General features: G+C 41.2%; 1 protein-coding gene across 3 annotated transcripts in view; it reads right to left on the reverse strand.

Annotated features, from left to right (window-relative positions):
* The window catches only part of ECHDC1 (ethylmalonyl-CoA decarboxylase 1), a 64,441-nt gene that overhangs the window by 21,261 nt on the left and 24,170 nt on the right, over positions 1 to 19,010 (reverse strand). The window contains exons 2-3 of one of the 3 annotated variants that reach the window (XM_060239009.1): positions 12,481 to 12,702; positions 10,274 to 10,416 (exon numbers count right to left, since the gene is read on the reverse strand). The exons of 1 other annotated variant lie outside the window; for it this stretch is intronic. In XM_060239009.1, the coding sequence (XP_060094992.1) occupies positions 10,274 to 10,416; positions 12,481 to 12,700 (363 nt within the window). In that variant the 5' untranslated portion in view covers positions 12,701 to 12,702. Of the gene's footprint in view, positions 1 to 10,273; positions 10,417 to 12,480; positions 12,719 to 19,010 lie in introns of those variants that run through there. One more of the 3 variants, XM_060238998.1, reaches the window with a different exon arrangement.

Below are 19,010 nucleotides of genomic sequence, written 5' to 3' on the forward strand. Positions count from 1 at the left end.
ATAAGGTGCTTAACCTCCCCTCTCCAGCCCCCCAAAAAGAAACAGAAGCAGCACCTGTAGTTTTAAGAAACAAATGTCCTCTGTGGCCATTGCTAAGCAATGACAGTATAGTGCACCATTCTTCAAACCTTGGTTTCTATCACAAAAAGTCAAGGAGAGAAGACAGGGCCCTTTCCAGGCTTGTTTTGGCCTCTGAGAAAGGACTCATTGGGGCCAGGCACCCAGCAACCACTAGCCTACTTGCTACCATTCAGCTTGCTTGACTCACCCAGACCTGGCTGCTTGCTACTATGCAATAGCAGCCATGCCACAACAGCTTGTGTGGTGTACCAGCTACAGCTTCTCAGAGACCCAGGTTAGAATACCTTCTCTGCTTTAGAAGTTTGCTGAGTGACCTTGGGCCAGTCACACACTCTGAGTCTTACCTACCTCCTAGGATTGTTGTAAAGATAAAATGGAGGAGGGGAGAATGATCTAAGTCACTTTAGGTCCCCATTATGGAGAACGGTGTGCTATAAATGAAGTAAATAAATAATAAATACAACTGAAGATTGCAAGAAAAAGATAGATTGCTTGGTGGGTGGAAAAGTGAAAAAGAAGCAAGGAAAGGTTGGGATACAGGGCTGCCAAGAGGGAGGAAAGATGAAATAGTGTGGGAAGAAGGATATTGGTGAAAGTGAGATTCCCTTTGCAAGTCCTTGTGATTTCTCCACCATGCAAACAGGACCTAGTCCATATCAGCATATGGTAACATTCAACAGCATTTTCCTGGGAAGAGACTACCAGGTGGAGGAAAGCTGAAGACAGAGGTAAAGCTGAAGACAGAGCTTCAGCTAGATTGGCTCTGAGTTAGGTTGGCTCTGTGGATGGGAAGGAGAGCAGGAAAAGGGGAGAGGCTATGGTGACTTTCAGAGAAGAACAGGAAACAGTGGGGTGGGGGAAAGAAAATGCAATGCTCCCTGCAGAAAGCTTTCTCAAAAGGAAAGATGTGGTTCTTAGAGGCTTAGAGAATAAAGACATTTTCACATAATGCATTGCTTTCAGTATTATTTTTTAAAGCTCAAGCCTGCACCAAGCAAGCCACAATAGAGATCTACTATGCCCACGAAGACAGAGACTTGTTTGTTGAAGAAAAAGGGGGGAAATGCTTTGCACAGAGGAAAGCTTTAAAAACAAAGCCACATTAGTGCTCTCAGAACATCTCTGCTTCCATAGTGAAACTGTCTGCTAGTGATGATACTTGATTAGTTATCAACACCAAGGATGACACAGTTGAAAAACTGGATATACCTGAAGCCTATGATGGGCTCCAATGATTCAGCCAAGTTGGCTGTTACAGAAAGACAAGCTCTTCGAATTTTGTTTACTGATTAAGCTTATCAGTTGATCACATCGCACTTAACATAAAAAAGCTTCCGTCATGACACGCATACCCAATGTTTTGCAGTGTTTTTTGCTCTTTCTTAAAAAGAAAGGAATGCCCATAAGGTTTTAGCCTTCACACAGAGAGGTTTCAGCCCTCACACCGAGAGGGCACTGCAAAATCAGTGGAGCAATGGCACTCTGCCAGAATATGATCCTTCTGGAAGGCTGATTTGCATGTCTCGGTTTCTCCTTTTGAGAATATTAGTTGGTAAATCACTGATCCTATGAACAATATATCTCATTTCCTCCCAGAAATCACACCTCTCTTTCTGCATGGTCCAATGTTTTCTATTTATTAAATTAAATTTAGAACCTGCCTTTCTATTATACTCAAGGCAGTTCATAAATCCACAAGTACAAAAACAAATCAGATAAAACTGAGGATTGGCCCTTCCCTTTGCTGGTGGAAAGAGATTATCTGTATTTTCACAGTAGGGAAGGCAAACCTCGACTTCTGCTTCTACTGTCAGTTGTTGTGTTGTTCAGGCAGCTGGGCTGGAACATGTAGACAGTCTTTAATTGAAACAAGGGCAGGTGTGAATATTCTGTGAAGCACTGTACACACAGTGCCTTGTTTAAGCCAGTCCAACAGCTGCTGCATATGCAACATTAACACATTAGTGCAGCATCAACTCAAGAAATGGTTACCGGGCATGCTAAAAGTGCCAACACTACAGTTGAGGCTCAGTTCTAATAAGACACCAGAGTAATGCTGCAAAGGTAAATATTCTCCTGACAACCAAATCCCCCAATTGAACCAGGTCTAAGCTGTTTTCACAAAGATTGATTTCTAAGAGACTCAGATTGGGATCTTCTAATTCTAGACAACATATGGCTGTTTTATTTATTTATTTATTTAATTTATTTGTGATTTATATCCCGCCCTTCCCACAAGTGGCTCAGGCGGCTTCCAGAAATTGGTCAAACATAAAAATTAGACAATTTTAAATATATAAACAATTAAACATTTAAAACAGTTAAAACCTTAAAAACCAGTAAACATTCTAATTACATATAGAACAGACGTCTGGCCAAGCTACATTGAGTTCTCATCTTAGCTAGGTGTAGGCTAGCCGGAAGAGGGTGGGCTTACAGGCCCTGCGGAACTGAACAAGGTCCCGCAGGGCCCTCACCTCCTCCAGCAGCTGATTCCACCATGTAGGGGCCATAACGGAGAAAGCCCTTTCTCTGGTGGATTTCAAGCGGGCTTCTTTTGGCCCGGGGATAGTGAGGAGATTTTGTGTTCCTGACCTCAGTACTCTCTGGGGAACATGTGGGGAGAGACGGTCCTTCAGGTAGGCAGGTCCCAGGCCATATAGGGCTTTAAAGGTAATAACCAGCACCTTGTACCGGACTCGGTATATCACTGGAAGCCAGTGCAAAGTCCGAAGACCCGGCCGAATGTGTCCCCACTTTGGGAGACCCAATAACAGCCGGGCCGCAGCATTCTGCACTAGCTGCAATTTCCGAGTTCGGGACAGGGGCAGCCCCATGTAGAGAGCATTGCAGTAGTCCAGCCTCGAGGTGACCGTAGCATGGATCACTGTTGCTAGGTCGTCGTGCTCCAGGAAGGGGGCCAGCTGCCTTGCCCGCCTAAGATGAAAAAATGCAGACTTGGCAGCGGCTGCTATCTGAGCCTCCATCTTTAAGGAAGGCTCCAATAGCACCCCCAAGCACCTGACCCTGTCCGCCGCCGTCAGCGGCGCACCGTCAAAAACTGGTAGGGGGATTCCTCTTCCCGGGCCGCGGCGACCCAAGCAAAGGACCTCTGTCTTCGTAGGATTTAGCTTCAGCCCACTCAGTCTGAGCCACTCAGCCACGGCCTGTAGTGCCCGATCAAGATTTTCCAGGGCGCAGACCGACTGGCCGTCCATCAGTAGATAGAGCTGGGTGTCATCAGTGTACTGGTGACACCCTAGCCCGTACCTTCAGGCAATCTGGGCAAGAGGCCGCATGTAGATGTTAAATAACATCGGGGAGAGAACCGCCCCTTGGGGCACACCACAATCGAGTGTGCACCTCCGGGATAGCTCCCCCCCAATTGCGACCCTTTGTCCCCGACCTTCCAGGAAAGAGGAAAGCCACTGTAAGGCCAACCCCTGAATCCCCGCGTCGGCGAGGCGGCACGTCAGTAGCCGATGGTCGAGCGTGTCAAACGCAGCTGACAGGTCTAACAGCATCAGCACCGCCGAGCCACCCCGATCCAGATGCCATTGAAGGTCATCCACTAGGGCAACCAACACTGTCTCCGTCTCATGTCCCAGGTGAAAGCCGGACTGAAATGGGTCAAGGATGGAAGCGTCCTCCAGGAAAGTCTGTAACTGCGTCGCCACTGCCCTCTCAATAAGTTTACCCAAAAAGGGCAAATTTGAAACCAGCCGATAGTGTGCCAATTGGGCCGGATCTAAAGATGGTTTTTTTAGGAGGGGACAGACCACAGCCTCTTTGAGCGGCGTTGGAAAGTGCCCTTCCGTTAGGGATCTATTTATGATATCCCGTACAGGGTATCTAAGATCCCTCTGGCAAGATTTAATAAGCCAGGAAGGGCATGGGTCCAATTTACAAGTTGTTGGGCGAGCCGATAAGAGAATCCTGTCAACCTCCTCCAGGCTGAGGGGGCTAAAGCCATCCAGAGTATAGTCCGAAGACAGGCTCGGGGCCTCGGTTCGCTAACTGTCTCAAAACTGGCAGGGGGGTCGGGGCGGAGTGACGCGATTTTATCCGCAAAAAAATTCGCAAAAGCCTCACAGCCTATTTCCAATTCAATAGAATTTGGCCTGCCTTGCGGCAGCGTTGTAAGTCCTCTAATTATGTCGAACAGTTGTGCCGGGCGCGAAGTTGCGGACGCAATCTTAGCCGCAAAGAATGACACAGGAAAAATGCAAAGCAGCAAAGCATCAAGGCTCCTTCGTCCAGAGGCTGCATGCAACTAGCAAACCATTTTTAAAATACAGGATACTCTTGTCAGAGATAAGATGATTTTCTGCAAGATGCCATTCTTCATTACTATATAGCAGCAAAGCCACAGGCCTTTTGTTATAGTGACCTATGAAGAGTCACTGGATCACCTTTTTGACCAACTATTACACCATGGCCAACTCTGTTGTTTATTGTCTGAGAAGAAACCATTCTGACGAGTGTTTTCTTTTCTTTGAGTTCCTATTTATTCCATTTTAGCACACTAGAAAAGTTCCCTAACAGACCATGCTGAATAACCAATTCATCAAATAACTTACATACCCATTTTGGTTTACATCCAGCTGAAAAACTCCTTCATTTGCCCTTACACAAAGTTCAGCAGGGGATTTCTTGGGAGTCAGCTGAAAAGAGTCTGCTGATGTTTCAATTTGATGGAAGGCATATAACATGCCAGCATATATTATGGACCCCTATGCTTGGATACAATAAACCTTCCTGGCATATCTGGGAAAGATACTGCGCCTTTAATTTGAATAGCTGTTCCCTTCTAAACTCACACAATTTCCCACTGGCATTTTTGTTTTTGTCCAGGACCTGCATAATGATACTGTTTAACAGAATCCATTCCTGATCATAAGAACATAAGAGAAGCCATGTTGGATCAGACCAATGGCCCATCCAGTCCAACACTCTGTGTCACACAGTGGCCAAAAAAATTATATATATATACACACTGTGGCTAATAGCCACTGATGGACCTCTGCTCCATATTTTTATCTAACCCCCTCTTGAAGGTGTCTATGCTTGTAGCCGCCGCCACCTCCTGTGGCAGTGAATTCCACATGTTAATTACCCTTTGGGTGAAGAAGTACTTCCTTTTATCCGTTTTAACCTGACTGCTCAGCAATTTCATCGAATGCCCACAAGTTCTTGTATTGTGAGAAAGGGAGAAAAGGACTTCTTTCTCTACTTTCTCCATCCCATGCATTATCTTGTAAACCTCTATCATGTCACCCCGCAGTCGATGTTTCTCCAAGCTGAAGAGCCCCAAGCGTTTTAACCTTTCTTCATAGGGAAAGTGTTCCAACCCTTTAATCATTCTAGTTGCCCTTTTCTGGACTTTTTCCAATGCTATAATATCCTTTTTGAGGTTCGGTGACCAGAATTGCACACCGTATTCCAAATGAGACCGCACCATCGATTTATACAGGGGCATTATGATACTGGCTGATTTGTTGTCAATTCCCTTCCTAATAATTCCCAGCATGGCATTGGCCTTTTTTATTGCAATCGCACACTGTCTTGACATTTTCAGTGAGTTATCTACCACGACCCCAAGATCTCTCTCTTGGTCAGTCTCTGCCAGTTCACACCCCATCAACTTGAATTTGTAGCTAGGATTCTTGGCCCCAATGTGCATTACTTTGCACTTGGCCACATTGAACGTCATCTGCCACGCTGACGCCCACTCACCCAGCCTCAACAGATCCCTTTGAAGTTCCTCACAATCCTCTCTGGTTCTCACCACCTGAACAATTTAGTGTCATCTGCAAACTTCGCCACTTCACTGCTCACTCCCAACTCCAAATCATTTATGAACAAGTTAAAGAGCATGGGACCCAGTACCGAGCCCTGCGGCACCCCACTGCTGATCCTTGCATGTGACACTATTCACAACATATTCCAGCATGAATATTAAACATGAGAATAAAAAGCTAAGTAGTTTTTCTGCTACAAAAGAAATAGCATTAACAAAACACAGTGCCAGTCCCTAAAGGATCTTAAGATTCAACTAATGGAGGAGGGGGGGGGGAGGGATGGCTTGCTTTGCCAGGCTCTCTCAATTGCACAGCAGAGCTACTTAGCTAAGTCTCTCTTCCTTCTATTGGCTGAGTCTCCTCCCCCTCCTGGTCCCCTGGGGAAGGAAGGAAAGAGTCAGAGCTTCCTTTGCCCAATTCCCTGGACCCCATAGGAGAAATACAAAGAAAGCACCTTTAAGACCAACAAGTGTTAATTTTTTAAGCATGTTTTTAAAAGTTTTTTTAAAAAATCTTTAATTGTGTTAATCTGTGTCCTTCATAAAGTTTATATCTCTGCTACCTGGCATTACATTTTATGATGCATATGACTCAGCCCAACCCGACAAGGTCTCATTTATGTTAGATCTGGCCCTCATAACAAATGAGTTTGACACTCCTGCTTTAAAACATTACTAAAATAATTGTGGAAGTATGACACAGAATCTAACAAATTCAAGGCAAAATAATAATAATAATAATAATAATAATAAAGAATAATCTCTTGCCAATAAATGTTTTGTCCTAATTATAGAAACTCAAGACTCTGCCTTTCAGAAACACAGGGAAAATACATGTGTACTCCATCAACAACTACTCAAAACTAGAAATAAAGATGGAATCTTGGGAATATCTGTGGAAGAATTCTATGAAACTCGCAACATGTCATAGTATTAAAGAAAACTGTTTTAAGATGATGTATAGATGGTATATGACTCCAAAAAAATTAGCAAAGATGAACAACAAGATGCCAGATAGGTGTTGGAAATGTAAAAAGCACGAAGGTTCTTTCTACCATATGTGGTGGACTTGTGAAAGGGCTAAAATGTTTTGGCAAATGATTCGGCAAGAGATTTCTAAGATTTTGGGATATGAATTCAATAAAGTGGCAGAGACTTTTCTGCTGGGATTACAAATGGAAAAATTTCCAAAAGAAGACAGAACTTTAATATGGTACTTGCTCTCAGCTAGCTAGGACATTGTATGCGCAGCTGTGGAAGCAAGAAAAAATACCAGAGAAATGGGATTGGATTACAAAAGTTATGTCATGGAGTGAAATGGACAAATTAACAAGAAAACTAAGAGACTATGATTTGGAACTTTTTAAGTTGGAGTGGAAGAAATTCAGAAGATACGTAGAAAAAGAGTGGAAAATAAAAGGACATTGGACAATCTTTGATAATGATTAAGGTTTTTAAAATAAGAATATAACTTTTGGGGTTTTTTCTTTAACAGTTAAGGGTACCTTTAATATTTACTTTCTTTAAGTAAATAACACTGGCGGGGGTCAAGTAACGGGGGGAGGGGTGGAGGAAAAAGTAAGATATGGGGTAGAAAGTTTTTTCTTTTATTTTAAGCTTTTATAAGTTGTAGATATAGTTTTGCTACCATATGTTACTAATAAAATTGTTTATCAGAAGGAAAAAAAAAACAACTACTCAAAACCAAATCTGAACCCCATTTTCCAATTATACAATTTCACAAATCAAACCAAGTGGTCCTGTAAATTAGACCTACAAAGCAGAGCCAAAAACCTACCTAAGCTACCTAAGGACTTCCTCCTTAGCTGAAGAAATGGACAAAAGGGACTGTGAGTTTTGGTCAAATGTCTATTCATTTATATCCCTCCTTTCTTAGATCATGGGACTCATGAAAGCTTACATAGGAGGTTCTCCTACCCGAGCAACTAATCAGATTCAGTAAGAAACATGCAGGATCAATGACTACTCTTAAAAGGGATGCAGAAGAATCCTTTCACTGCACTCAAACCCCTTCTAAAAAACAATCCATTACTAATTTTATTGTCCTACAGTTATTTAAGTGCCCTGAGAGAGAGTAATTGTCGGGGCGGGGGGAGGGGAGGAAGAGTTAACCAAAACCTGCTGGGGCCAAGGATTGCAACTGCCAACCCAATCCTCACACTTCCTGTCCTATCCAATGTTGGTTTCGTCAGAAAATAGGTGCAGCATAGGTGCAGCTGTGAATTTAGGGGGAGGTGTTTGTGAATTTCCTGCATTGTGCAGGGGTTGGACTAGATGACCCTGGAGGTCCCTTCCAACTCTATGATTCTATAGAGCTGATTACTAAGTGTGTATAGGACTGTGGTCTTAGAAATAGCTCTGTATGTAAGAGAGGGTATACAGTCCAGTTAGACTGAGGTCAAAGAATTAAGATTCCCTTCTAGAAATGCTTTGGATCGAAATAGAAGGCCCAAAAGGAAATTTAACTATGGGAGTTTGTTATCGCCCAGCAAATCAAAAGACAGAGGATGATTATAATATGATGGAAGGATTAAAGATAGCGGCTAAACATAAAAACTGTGTCGTAATAGGTGATTTTAACTACCCGCAGATTGATTGGGTCAATATGTGTTCTGGTCGAGAGAAAGAGATTGAATTTCTAGATGCTCTCAATGACTGTGCTATAGAGCAGATGGTCACAGAACCTACCAGGGGTGGGGCAATCCTGGATTTGGTCCTAAGTAATGCCCAAGACTTGGTGAGAGATGTAAAAGTGATCGCACCGCTTGGGAGCAGTGACCATAACGTTATTGATTTCACCATTTGTATAAATAGGGAGTTGCCCCAAAAGACCAGCACAACCACGTTTAACTTTAAAAGGGGTAAATTCTCTGAGATGAGGAGGTATGTGAAGAGGAAACTGAAAGGAAAGGTAAATACAGTCAAAACCTTTGAGGAAGCTTGGAGGCTATTTAAAAATACAATCCTAGAAGCTCAGATAAAATATATACCACAAGTTAGGAAAGGCACAACAGGTTTAAGAAAAGGCCTGCATGGTTAATAAAGTAAGTAATGGAAGTTGTAAAAGGTAAGAACGACTCCTTTAGGTGATGGAAAACTAGTCCAAGTGAGATTAATAAAAGGGAACACAGGCTGTGGCAAATCAAATTGTTCAGGGTAGTGAGAACCAGAGAGGATTGTGAGGCACTCCAAAGGGATCTGTTGAGGCTGGGTGAGTGGGCGTCAACGTGGCAGATGAGGTTCAATGTGGCCAAGTGCAAAGTATCCCAGCTACAAATACAAGTTGATGGGTTGTGAACTGGCAGAGACTGACCAAGAGAGAGATCTTGGGGTCGTGGTAGATAACTCACTGAAAATGTCAAGACAGTGTGCGATTGCAATAAAAAAGACCAATGCCATGCTGGGAACTATTAGGAAGGGAACTGAAAACAAATCAGCCAGTATCATAATGCCCCTGTATAAATCGATGGTGCGGTCTCATTTGGAATACTGTGTACAATTCTGGTCACCGCACCTCTAAAAGGATATTATAGCATTGGAAAAAGTCCAGAAAAGGGCAACTAGAATGATTAAAGGTTTGGAACACTTTCCCTATGAAGAAAGGTTAAAATGCTTGGGGCTCTTTAGCTTGGAGAAACGTCGACGGTGGGGTGACATGACAGAGGTTTACAAGATTATGCATGGGATGGAGAAAGTAAAGAAAGAAGTCCTTTTCTCTCTTTCTCACAATACAAGAACTCGTGGGCATTCCATGATATTGCTGAGCAGTCAGGTTAAAACGGATAAAAGGAAGTACTTCTTCACCCAAAGGGTGATTAACATGTGGAATTCACTGATACACACACACACACATACATATATTAGCCACTGTGTGACACAGAGTGTTGGACTGGGTGGGCCATTGGCCTGATCCAACATGTCTTCTCTTATGTTCTTATGTTAAATAAAACAAACAGCTTTCCCTCAGTAGGAACTTTCTTCTGTATTCTCTCTCTCTCTTTCTCATTAGCCAAACTGTATTTAAAGGAAAACAATTGTCTTTAGTGGCTTTGCAAAGAATTAATGCTAATCTTCTTATCTGTAACAATTAACAGTCTAGGTTAGGAGATAAAATTTTTTTAATGAAATGGAATAAGCTAAAAGAATATGTAACCAGGAGATTCTGAGTAATAAATGATATATTCCACCACGACCATCCTTACAATTTGTCGTTTCTGAAATGCTGACTGGTCCCAGACACAAAACTGAGCATTCTATTGTTTCCTTTTTTGTAGCAATGAGAATTTTTGATTGCCTTTCCTTGAATAAATGTTACAGAACTTTGGAGAGAGAGTATCTTCTCCTGGAAAAGAAGTTGCTGCCATTACTTGCCTTTGGACTGGATAGTAGCTTGACTGCATTAAGATCAGATCCTGAGCAAAAAGTATTTTCTGCACCGTGGATAATAAGTCCTTTTCCATCCTCCCAGTTTTCTAATTCAGCAACCTTTTCCTGTAGTTCTATCATCATTGTACCTGCCAATTACAGATGGGAAAACTACTGAGGCATTCAGCTCATAGCAGGATAGAAAAAAAGGCTATATTAATATGGATTTTTAAAAATAAATCTAAGGCAAAAACAAACGTTTGAATAAATGTTGCATGGGGGAGAGATCCATGTGACTGCCTACTTTCATGTAAAACAATGGAGTGAAAAGTTCTTTTAAATCCCAAAAAACTGTGCAAATAAGAGAACAAAGCCCAGTTCTCTCTATCAGAACTGGGCTGAGGGAAAAATTATTAAAATACTTCAGAACAATAAGGAAAGACAAGGCAGGGTTCAGTTCCCCTCACTTGTACACTTTGTTCTTTAAAAATACCCCTCAAAATATTTTATACAAATAAGTATGAGGACACGGGAATAAAGTAGTATGAATCTGTCTCTCACTCTAATCTTGTCTAGTTTGGACCTAGCTGACCAACGACAGAGGAAGGCAGAGAGCCGGCTGGGGGTGAGTGAGTCTGGGGAGTTTCTCTGCCATGCTGACCCCCAATTATATATACAGTCACTGATGGCATTCCTATATTATGCTATCTGTATAGCACTGGCTGCCAGTCACTTCAATACATTTCAGGAGCATAATGAAAAATGCTCTTGGTAGAATGAATCACAAATCCCATTTAATATATCTAAGTAGAATGCTTCCCATGTTAGGGATAGAGTTCAAAGTTAAGCTAACTGATGATTCAAGGCATCTTGTTTCATGCAAAGGGCACTGGAATGGTTCAGTATCAGGAACCTTCGAGAGTGAAGAAAGCAAAAGAGCACACTTCCATGACTTACCATGCGCAAAATAAATACTGCATTTTCTATAATCCCCAGACCTGATATAAACAATACTTACTGCTTTCTATTATTTATAGCTAGGAGTGCTTTCATTAGTGGTGTCTAGAGAAAACAATTCTGTGAGCCTTTCTCCTCAGATTCAGACCCTAGAAATCTTGCAGTTCAACTGTTCTGGTAACACAGAGAGATGTCTTTAAGGGTGGACACAGTTTTCAGTATGATGTGAATCACTGCAGAATCCCTCATTTAGAGGGGATGCAAAATGCCTGTCAAGTGAAAATCACTAGGAGACAGCATCAGAACACCACCGCCTGCCTAAAGTAAGGAGGAGGAGAGGAAGAGGAGGAGGAGAAGATTGGGTTTATACCCAGCCCTTCACTACCTGAAGGAATCTCAGGGCAGCTTACAATCTCCTTTCCCTCCCCCTCCCCACCAGGGCTAGCCATGCCACTAAGGAAACTAGGTGATTGCCTAGGGTGCTGGCCTTCTGGGGATGCTGAATTGGGTGCCTCCCATGTGACTCGGTGATATTATCAGTGCAGGGAGGGCACCAGAAATTAGTCTTGCCTAGGGTGCCAGATAGTCTGTGAGGTAAGTGGAGCTGAGAGAGTTAAGACAGAAACTGCTCTTGAGAGGAACAGCTCTGCGAGAACTTGTGGCTAACTCAAGGTCACATCAGCGGGTGCATGTTGTGGAGTGGAGAATCAAACTTGCTTCTCCCAGATAAGAGTCTGTACACTTAACCAAACTAGCTCTTTGAGTTGTATTTCAAGGAGATTTTTTTTGCCTATAATGTTCTAAATTGGTACAATCCCATCACAAGCATTCCACTCAGCCATGATAGTAGTTTAAACATCTTCTAGAAGCATCTTATGACATTTTCATTTGGGCAGGCATTTAACAGCAATTATACAATCAGCAGCTGGCCAATATTTATGCACATTGGTGCCCATAGAATTCACTTAAGGACAGACTATGCTATGTAGACCAAGAAGAAAGCAAATATGTTTTCTTGGAATGTGCAGGCAACCTGAAGAGAAAAGAATTGGAACAACAGACAGTCTCATTTAATTGTTATGACAGACAGCTTTTCCAGGGTTACGTGTAACTTGCATTATTACAGAATCCCTGTGAAGAACAAGACCTATTTAACACTTCTGTGATCAAGAGCTGAATCTTTTCACAATGGTGTTAAGCTGTTAACTTTTCATTTTTGTCTTTGCATACACTTAGAGGAATCGAACACATAATACCTGTGAATGCATTCATTAGCTTTGGGTTGTTCAAGGTAAGTATCCCAATGCCATCTTCCTTTTTTGAGAGGTTGACAGATCCACCAGTAAACTGCTGAAGTTTTTTCTTGATTTCTTTCTCTTCAAAACCATCGGCATGGTTATACAGAGACATAGTTCTTTGCATGAGCAACATGCTATTAGGCATTCGATGGAAACTCTTCCATAAGAAACCAGTCATTTCTGGGAAACAACACATGGCAGAAGTCACTATATGTCTGTATCTCTAGCTTTCTGAAAACCTACCACAAGACCAAACTGTTCTAAGATCAATTGTGTTATTTATAGCTGAGACACAATCAGAAACAAATACAACACATACAAGAAAGGTGCAAGTCTTAGAGCTGGAATGGATTTGGAGAAGTAGACCCTGGTGTATGAAAGACAAGAGGGTTTAGAAAGTATCAGATGAAGAATATGCTGCAGACCAATATTTTATTCTTTTTAGTTTCTTGACACTATTGACGCACTATTCCTTGTCTGGCTAAGAACTTTCTCTGGCATCCTGCCCATCCTGTCATCATACACAGGCTCGGCTCAAGCACTTTTCTCTGAGAAGGGAAGCTCTTTCTCCTAGTTTCCAACGGGCTCCTGCGAGGCTGCTTCCTTTTCTGGCCCTTCTCCTTTACACCACTGGTCTGCCAGATTGTCCTTTACCTCTCACTGGCTGTCCTACCTTGCAAGTCCCTTCTCTAGTAGAACTGGATATCAAGCTTCTCTCCCACAAGGCTGCTTCCATATCAGATGCTGCATGCTGATAGAAGCATTTCTCTTTCAGGGATATGGTGGGAGAAGTGACATTAATTTGATTTCCATTTTAGCCACCTTACTATGTGCTTGTCCTATTCTTCCTCCAAAGATCGCAGGGCAGCTGTATTTGTTTCTGATTGTGTCTCAGTCCTCCCTTCTTCTTTTTATCCTAAAAGCCCTGTGAGGTAGCATAAGCAGAGAGAGAGAGACTGACTTGCCCAAGCTCACTAAGCAAGTGTCCTTAAAAGAATGGGGTTATGAACTTGGAATTAGACACATGATCAGACCACTAGTGTACTTATAAGACCACAACAAAATAGCTGTATTTCCCTTGCATAGTTTAAAAACCCTACAGAAAATATTAGTAATGTTAAATCCCAATCTATATAGTAAGCAAAAATACTAATTAGATAAGGGTTCTTTTATTGGTTTTCAGGTTTCACAAATGCTATAAAATGACACTAAAAGGCTACTGAAAAAGAATTTTAAACAAAAGAAAAGACAGATTTGAATGCACAGCAAACTACAGATTGCCCCTCCATGACTGAGTCAGGAAAAGAAAGCATTCTTGAGTCTGTTAGGGTCTGATAGCTAGTTACATCTAGGTGAGCAGCATAATTTTCTGTTAGCTTGCCGGTGTGGATATAAATGACAAATGATGGTTGGCCACATACATGGAAATAACTAGTTACCACATGCACAAGGGGAGAATGTGAGCCTGAAGATTTCCCAGCCTTGTTAACCCAACAAAGAACAATGGTTTTGTTGCACTGAAACATTTAACTATACAAAAGGATTTCTGAGTGCCCAAGGAAAGTTACCTTCTCATCTCCCTCAAATCATTATTGCAGAAAATACCCTCCCCATGCTACTTGGGTGGGGTCTCTGGAGCAGCATTTCAAGGTCATTTATTTTTGGTCTGTAGCATAGGGTGGAGCAAGAATGCTGCACTCTGCAATCAGAAAACATTCCATCTGTAAAAGCACCTCATAGCTTGCCAGTACATCTGAAGCAAGTGAAAGCAGGACTGGACATCGAGCCAAATCAGAACTGAAACCTATAAGCACATCTGGGCAGACAGCAGGGCATGTACCTTTCTGGATTACATTCAATTTACTGTTTTGTGGGTCAAGTAGGTCCCCTGCTACTTTTACAGACAGAATTTACTCAATACTTCTAAGTACAATTGTGACATGCAAAAAGGCTAAGGTTTTTTTTAACCACAAAGAACAAAACAATACACTGTCGAGTTCTCTCTCTTTGCTGTTTATATTCCTGAAAATATTTTACATTCAAAATGTTGATTATAAATAAATATTGTGAAGTTTCTCTCCATCTTTAGTCTCAATTTTTGGTAGCATGGATGGTTCTATAAGTTAATGGGCTTGTAAGCAGCTTCACTATGGTAATACTTTTTTCCTCAGCAAATGAACAGGTAGGCACAAATTGGACATTACAGCCAGCTGATGATCATAAGTCACAATGAGTGATTCACGCAAGGCAAGGTATTATCACCAATAGTTTTCACTTTGCTGTATTTATTTATTTGAAAGATTTGTATCTTGATTCAAAACCAAAAAACTGGTTCCTGGGGCACCTAACCACATATAACATAATTAAAATTCCCATAAAATACAAATTCAATTTAAAAATACAAAACACAAAAAGCATAAAGTATCAGAAGAACAAAAAAGAAAAGAAAGCAAGAATATTAAACATGAAACACTCACACACAAAAACACTAAATAAACAACACATACACTAATTCTCACTATAAACCTTTCCTAATTTAAACCAATTTTATTATACTGCAATATACTGTAATAACTTATAAAAATTAATACAAATATATTACATTTTTCTCCTCCCTCCCCCCTTTTCATGACCGCGACAGTGTATTTTAATTAAATTGCTAAAAATAAAAGGTACCGTAATTTTATCAGTTAAAGAATCTTCATAAAAAAATTCTTAAAACAAGAAGAAAAAAGGAAAGAAAAAACCATATGTTATAATTATAATCCATCTTCATTATAATCCTTTAGTCCTTATAAAAATTTTTTGAAAAAAATGTTCACATAGTCTCGCTTTTTGACTGTAGTCCATTTATTATTCCTCTAAAGTTCAACCATTGCCAAAATCGCCAGATATCTTTTAACCTTCCATTGTTTTCCCCACTCATTTTTAAACTTCTCTAGATCATATTCTTTTAAGATTCTTGTAAGCTTGTCCATTTCACTCCAATGCGTAACTTTTAAAGTCCAGTCCCAATTTTCTGGTATTGTATCTCGCTTCCACATCTGCACATATAATGTCCGTGCAGCTGAAAGCATGTACCAAATTATCATCCTATCTTGTTTCGGAAATTCTTCCAGTTTACAATCTTGTAGTACTGCTTTCTCCTGCATTTTTTATAGTGGAATCCACTGTATCAATTCTTGAGTCTTGATCTTTCACCTTTTCTTCTACCTCCTGCACTTTCTTTAACGCTGCTTGGGAGTCTTTCCTGAGATCCTCAATTTCTTTTTGATTTCTTTCTTAACCGCCTCTGCACTGGATTCAATATATTTTTAATTCCTTCTTACTCTGTTATTGAATCTTTTATTACTTTTGCCAGTCTTGCCTCCATGACTTCTATTGCCTCCTGCCATTTAGACATTTTTGCTTCTTCAAGTGACCTAGCCCTCGTACAAATCTGCTTTGCTCCTGAGTTATGCACAGACATCACTGCCTGCCCATTGCTAAAATGGGCTCTGAAGTTGACGTCACCAAATCGAATTTCAATTACACAGTCTTATAGATTAGAGAATGCCCTTTTAGATGAGCTCAAAATCACTGTTCCCAGAAGCTCCTAAGTCAAGATATTATTTTTTTTTTAAGTTTTATTTTCTTCAAAATTGCGTCCACGGCTTTTCTGCTCCTTTTTTTTTAAAAAAATTCCTTTTTCTCCTGGAGTGCTCCAAAATTAGTTCAAAGCATATAGTCCAATAGATTTCACCTTTTAATGATGATATCTGCTGGCTCCACTATTTTTTAAAGTCCTGTTTTCTTTTTAAAAAAATTTAAACTTTTGACCTTCTTTTAATGGCCGCTGGTACTTCTCTATGATTTATGGTCCTAGAGAGGGCTAGGAGGCTTGCAGTTTTCCCTTCTCTTAATGGCTACTTCCTTCCTTTCTTGCCACGAAGTCTCATTTTTGATGATTAAGAAGTCTCATGATCTTTCTATGACGCCATTTCCTGTGACGTCCATCAAGACAGCAGTTCTGTTTCAGAGGCGGTTGTCTGGCCCGACCACAGGTATTCAAAGCATAAGTTGCTTTCCGTCTTTTAACCTTGTTTCTCAAATTTCCTTAGTCCCAAATTTACCCCCTCCTTTATCTTCTTTACTTTAAGGTAACGTGTTTGGATCCAGACCTTTGTCTTTATTTCAAATAAGTCTTATTTTAGTCTGGGAGTGATAGATAGATCTTTTACCTTTAATGTCGCTATCCTTTTGAACACCGTTCTCTTCAAAGATAGATGTTAAACAGTTCCAAAGAAGCTTTGAATCCTGGTGAATTTATGTCAATTTAATGACCTCAGAAGTCCTCTGTAGACATTGGAATGCAATCCTTCTCTGGGGATTCTTCAAAGCCAAAAAGGAACCTCACTAGAATTCCTCGTCAGCCAAAGTAAATCCCCTCAGAATTTAATATGCATGTCTTGGCCTTCTCCCTGCCTGGGAGAAGTAGGTAGCAGGCGTTAGGATCACCTTCTCTGCCCAGAACAGAGGCTCTGGTCTGCTCCTCTCCTGAGAAGCAGCTCAATCCTCCATGACCCAAACCCGGAAGCCACTATAAACCTTTCCTATGCCATGGTTGTCACAACCACAATCAGACCCCTGCTGCACTGTTAGAAGTTCCCCAGTGGGAGCACTCTACAAAATGGTGGCACATTCCCAGGGCAATCTCGGAGACATTATCTTTCTAGCGTGGCTATAAAGCAGCCTGTCCTCAATGCCACTCATGCCACAACTGGGGGGGGGGGGGAGGGACACATATGAAGACCTTAAAGGACAACAATGCTGGTCATTTTACATCTTTACCTAGATCATGCAAACAGAGTGATAACATTTGTTTCTTAACATTTTAACCTGAGAAAGTATGACACTGAAATCCATGTTCTTTCAAACCACTGGGGGATTTTACAACATCTCATTTTAATTTTAATTAAAGTTCATGCCAGAGTGATGGTGTGACATTTAATTTTACAGGTTGGGTAATATAAATAGCTAATTATCATAATTTCCTGAAGGCTATTTGGCAGTTCAGCTTTATCCTATCCTACACCACTCTGAGAATACCTTGAAGCTCTTCAGTTATGGTGAATATATCTAGCCTTGACAACACCTGGTGAAGAATTAGTACTCAATCACCAACCCACCTTCCATTATTATTTTAAATAAAGCTTTTGGCATGCAATGTTCTTTACAATTTTTTTTTACCCAGGATATGACTGTTAATGTTCTCACTTTATGGGTGAGGACTGAAGTGTGAATGAGGACTGAAGTTGAGAAATTATGATTTACTCAAGGAAGAGCCTCTAGGTCCAGGCCCAACTCTGTTGCTGCTGTGACTTTCAAGTGTGCATTGCAGGAAATTCCTTGGCTGGGAATGACAACTCAGCATACCATCTGCAACTTCCACATTGTCAAAGGCCCTGCCTTTAACAGCAGCTCGATACACAGAAGTTTAGGAGGGGAAGCTTTTGCTAGCATAAACATAAGAAGTGGTAAAGGAAAAAAAAGTTTTTCCTGATAAATCTGTGTACACTAGGTGGCAGGAAAAGAAGTGATAGACATAATGAAGCCCTACTTACAGTGTACTGTGGTGTAAGTCAGTTCATGCAGTGTGGATAAAGGCCAGGACTTGCACCTTGGAAACAGAGGAGAAAACATGGTTATAGAAAGAATAAGAAAAAAAAGTGAGTCCTTCTAGAAGAAAAATATGGCTATTTGTTGGCTTTCATTTTGCAATTTCATTAAATCTAGTTTCTAGTGAGTGACCCGTTAAATTTAATTTCCATCCATTGTTGGGTAGGGTTAAGCTAGAACAGCCAACTATATAAGTGTTTTATTCTTCCAGTCTTTATAGGCTCTTTAGACATTTTGTATAAACTGGATTTAATTGATTTATAGGGCGATGTAAAGGGAAGGAAGCAAGTTAAGGGACGGTTAGAGGTTAGGATTAGGTTATTGTTTGGACAGTCAATCAGAGTTGCTTTACCATTGTATCAGTCAGGTTTAGTGAGTTAGTTTATGGCACTAATGTGTGGAGAGTTGCTGGGGGGCAAGTGGTGGTGGATGAGATCAAGTGGGGGAGGCCACCATGGAGTCAGGGATCCCAATAATTTGGGGACATGGGAGCTATGGAGGTGAGACAAGGTATTATAAGGGAAGGAGATAGAGATATGAGTATACTTGGTTTTCTTCTAACCTTCGTCCCATCCTGAGTTATGATGGCAGTGGGGCTAAGAAAGCATCCCTTTCTCTGGCACTGATACTGTGCGATGCTTCATCCATTAACAGTAAGATCTCAACACTGAGAAATTATTTTGCTGCATAAAAAATGAACCTAGCATGCGTGACCAAGACCTAGGTGAGGGAGGGTGAGACTGTTGCCTTGAAAGAACTAGCCCTCCCCCCCCTGGTTTCTCTGTCCTCCATCAGTCCTGGACAAAAGATCAGGGGGGAGAGGTGGTGAT

Source organism: Heteronotia binoei, chromosome 1 (genome assembly GCF_032191835.1).
Source record: "Heteronotia binoei isolate CCM8104 ecotype False Entrance Well chromosome 1, APGP_CSIRO_Hbin_v1, whole genome shotgun sequence".
In the NCBI taxonomy this organism is placed as follows: Eukaryota; Metazoa; Chordata; class Lepidosauria; order Squamata; family Gekkonidae; genus Heteronotia; species Heteronotia binoei.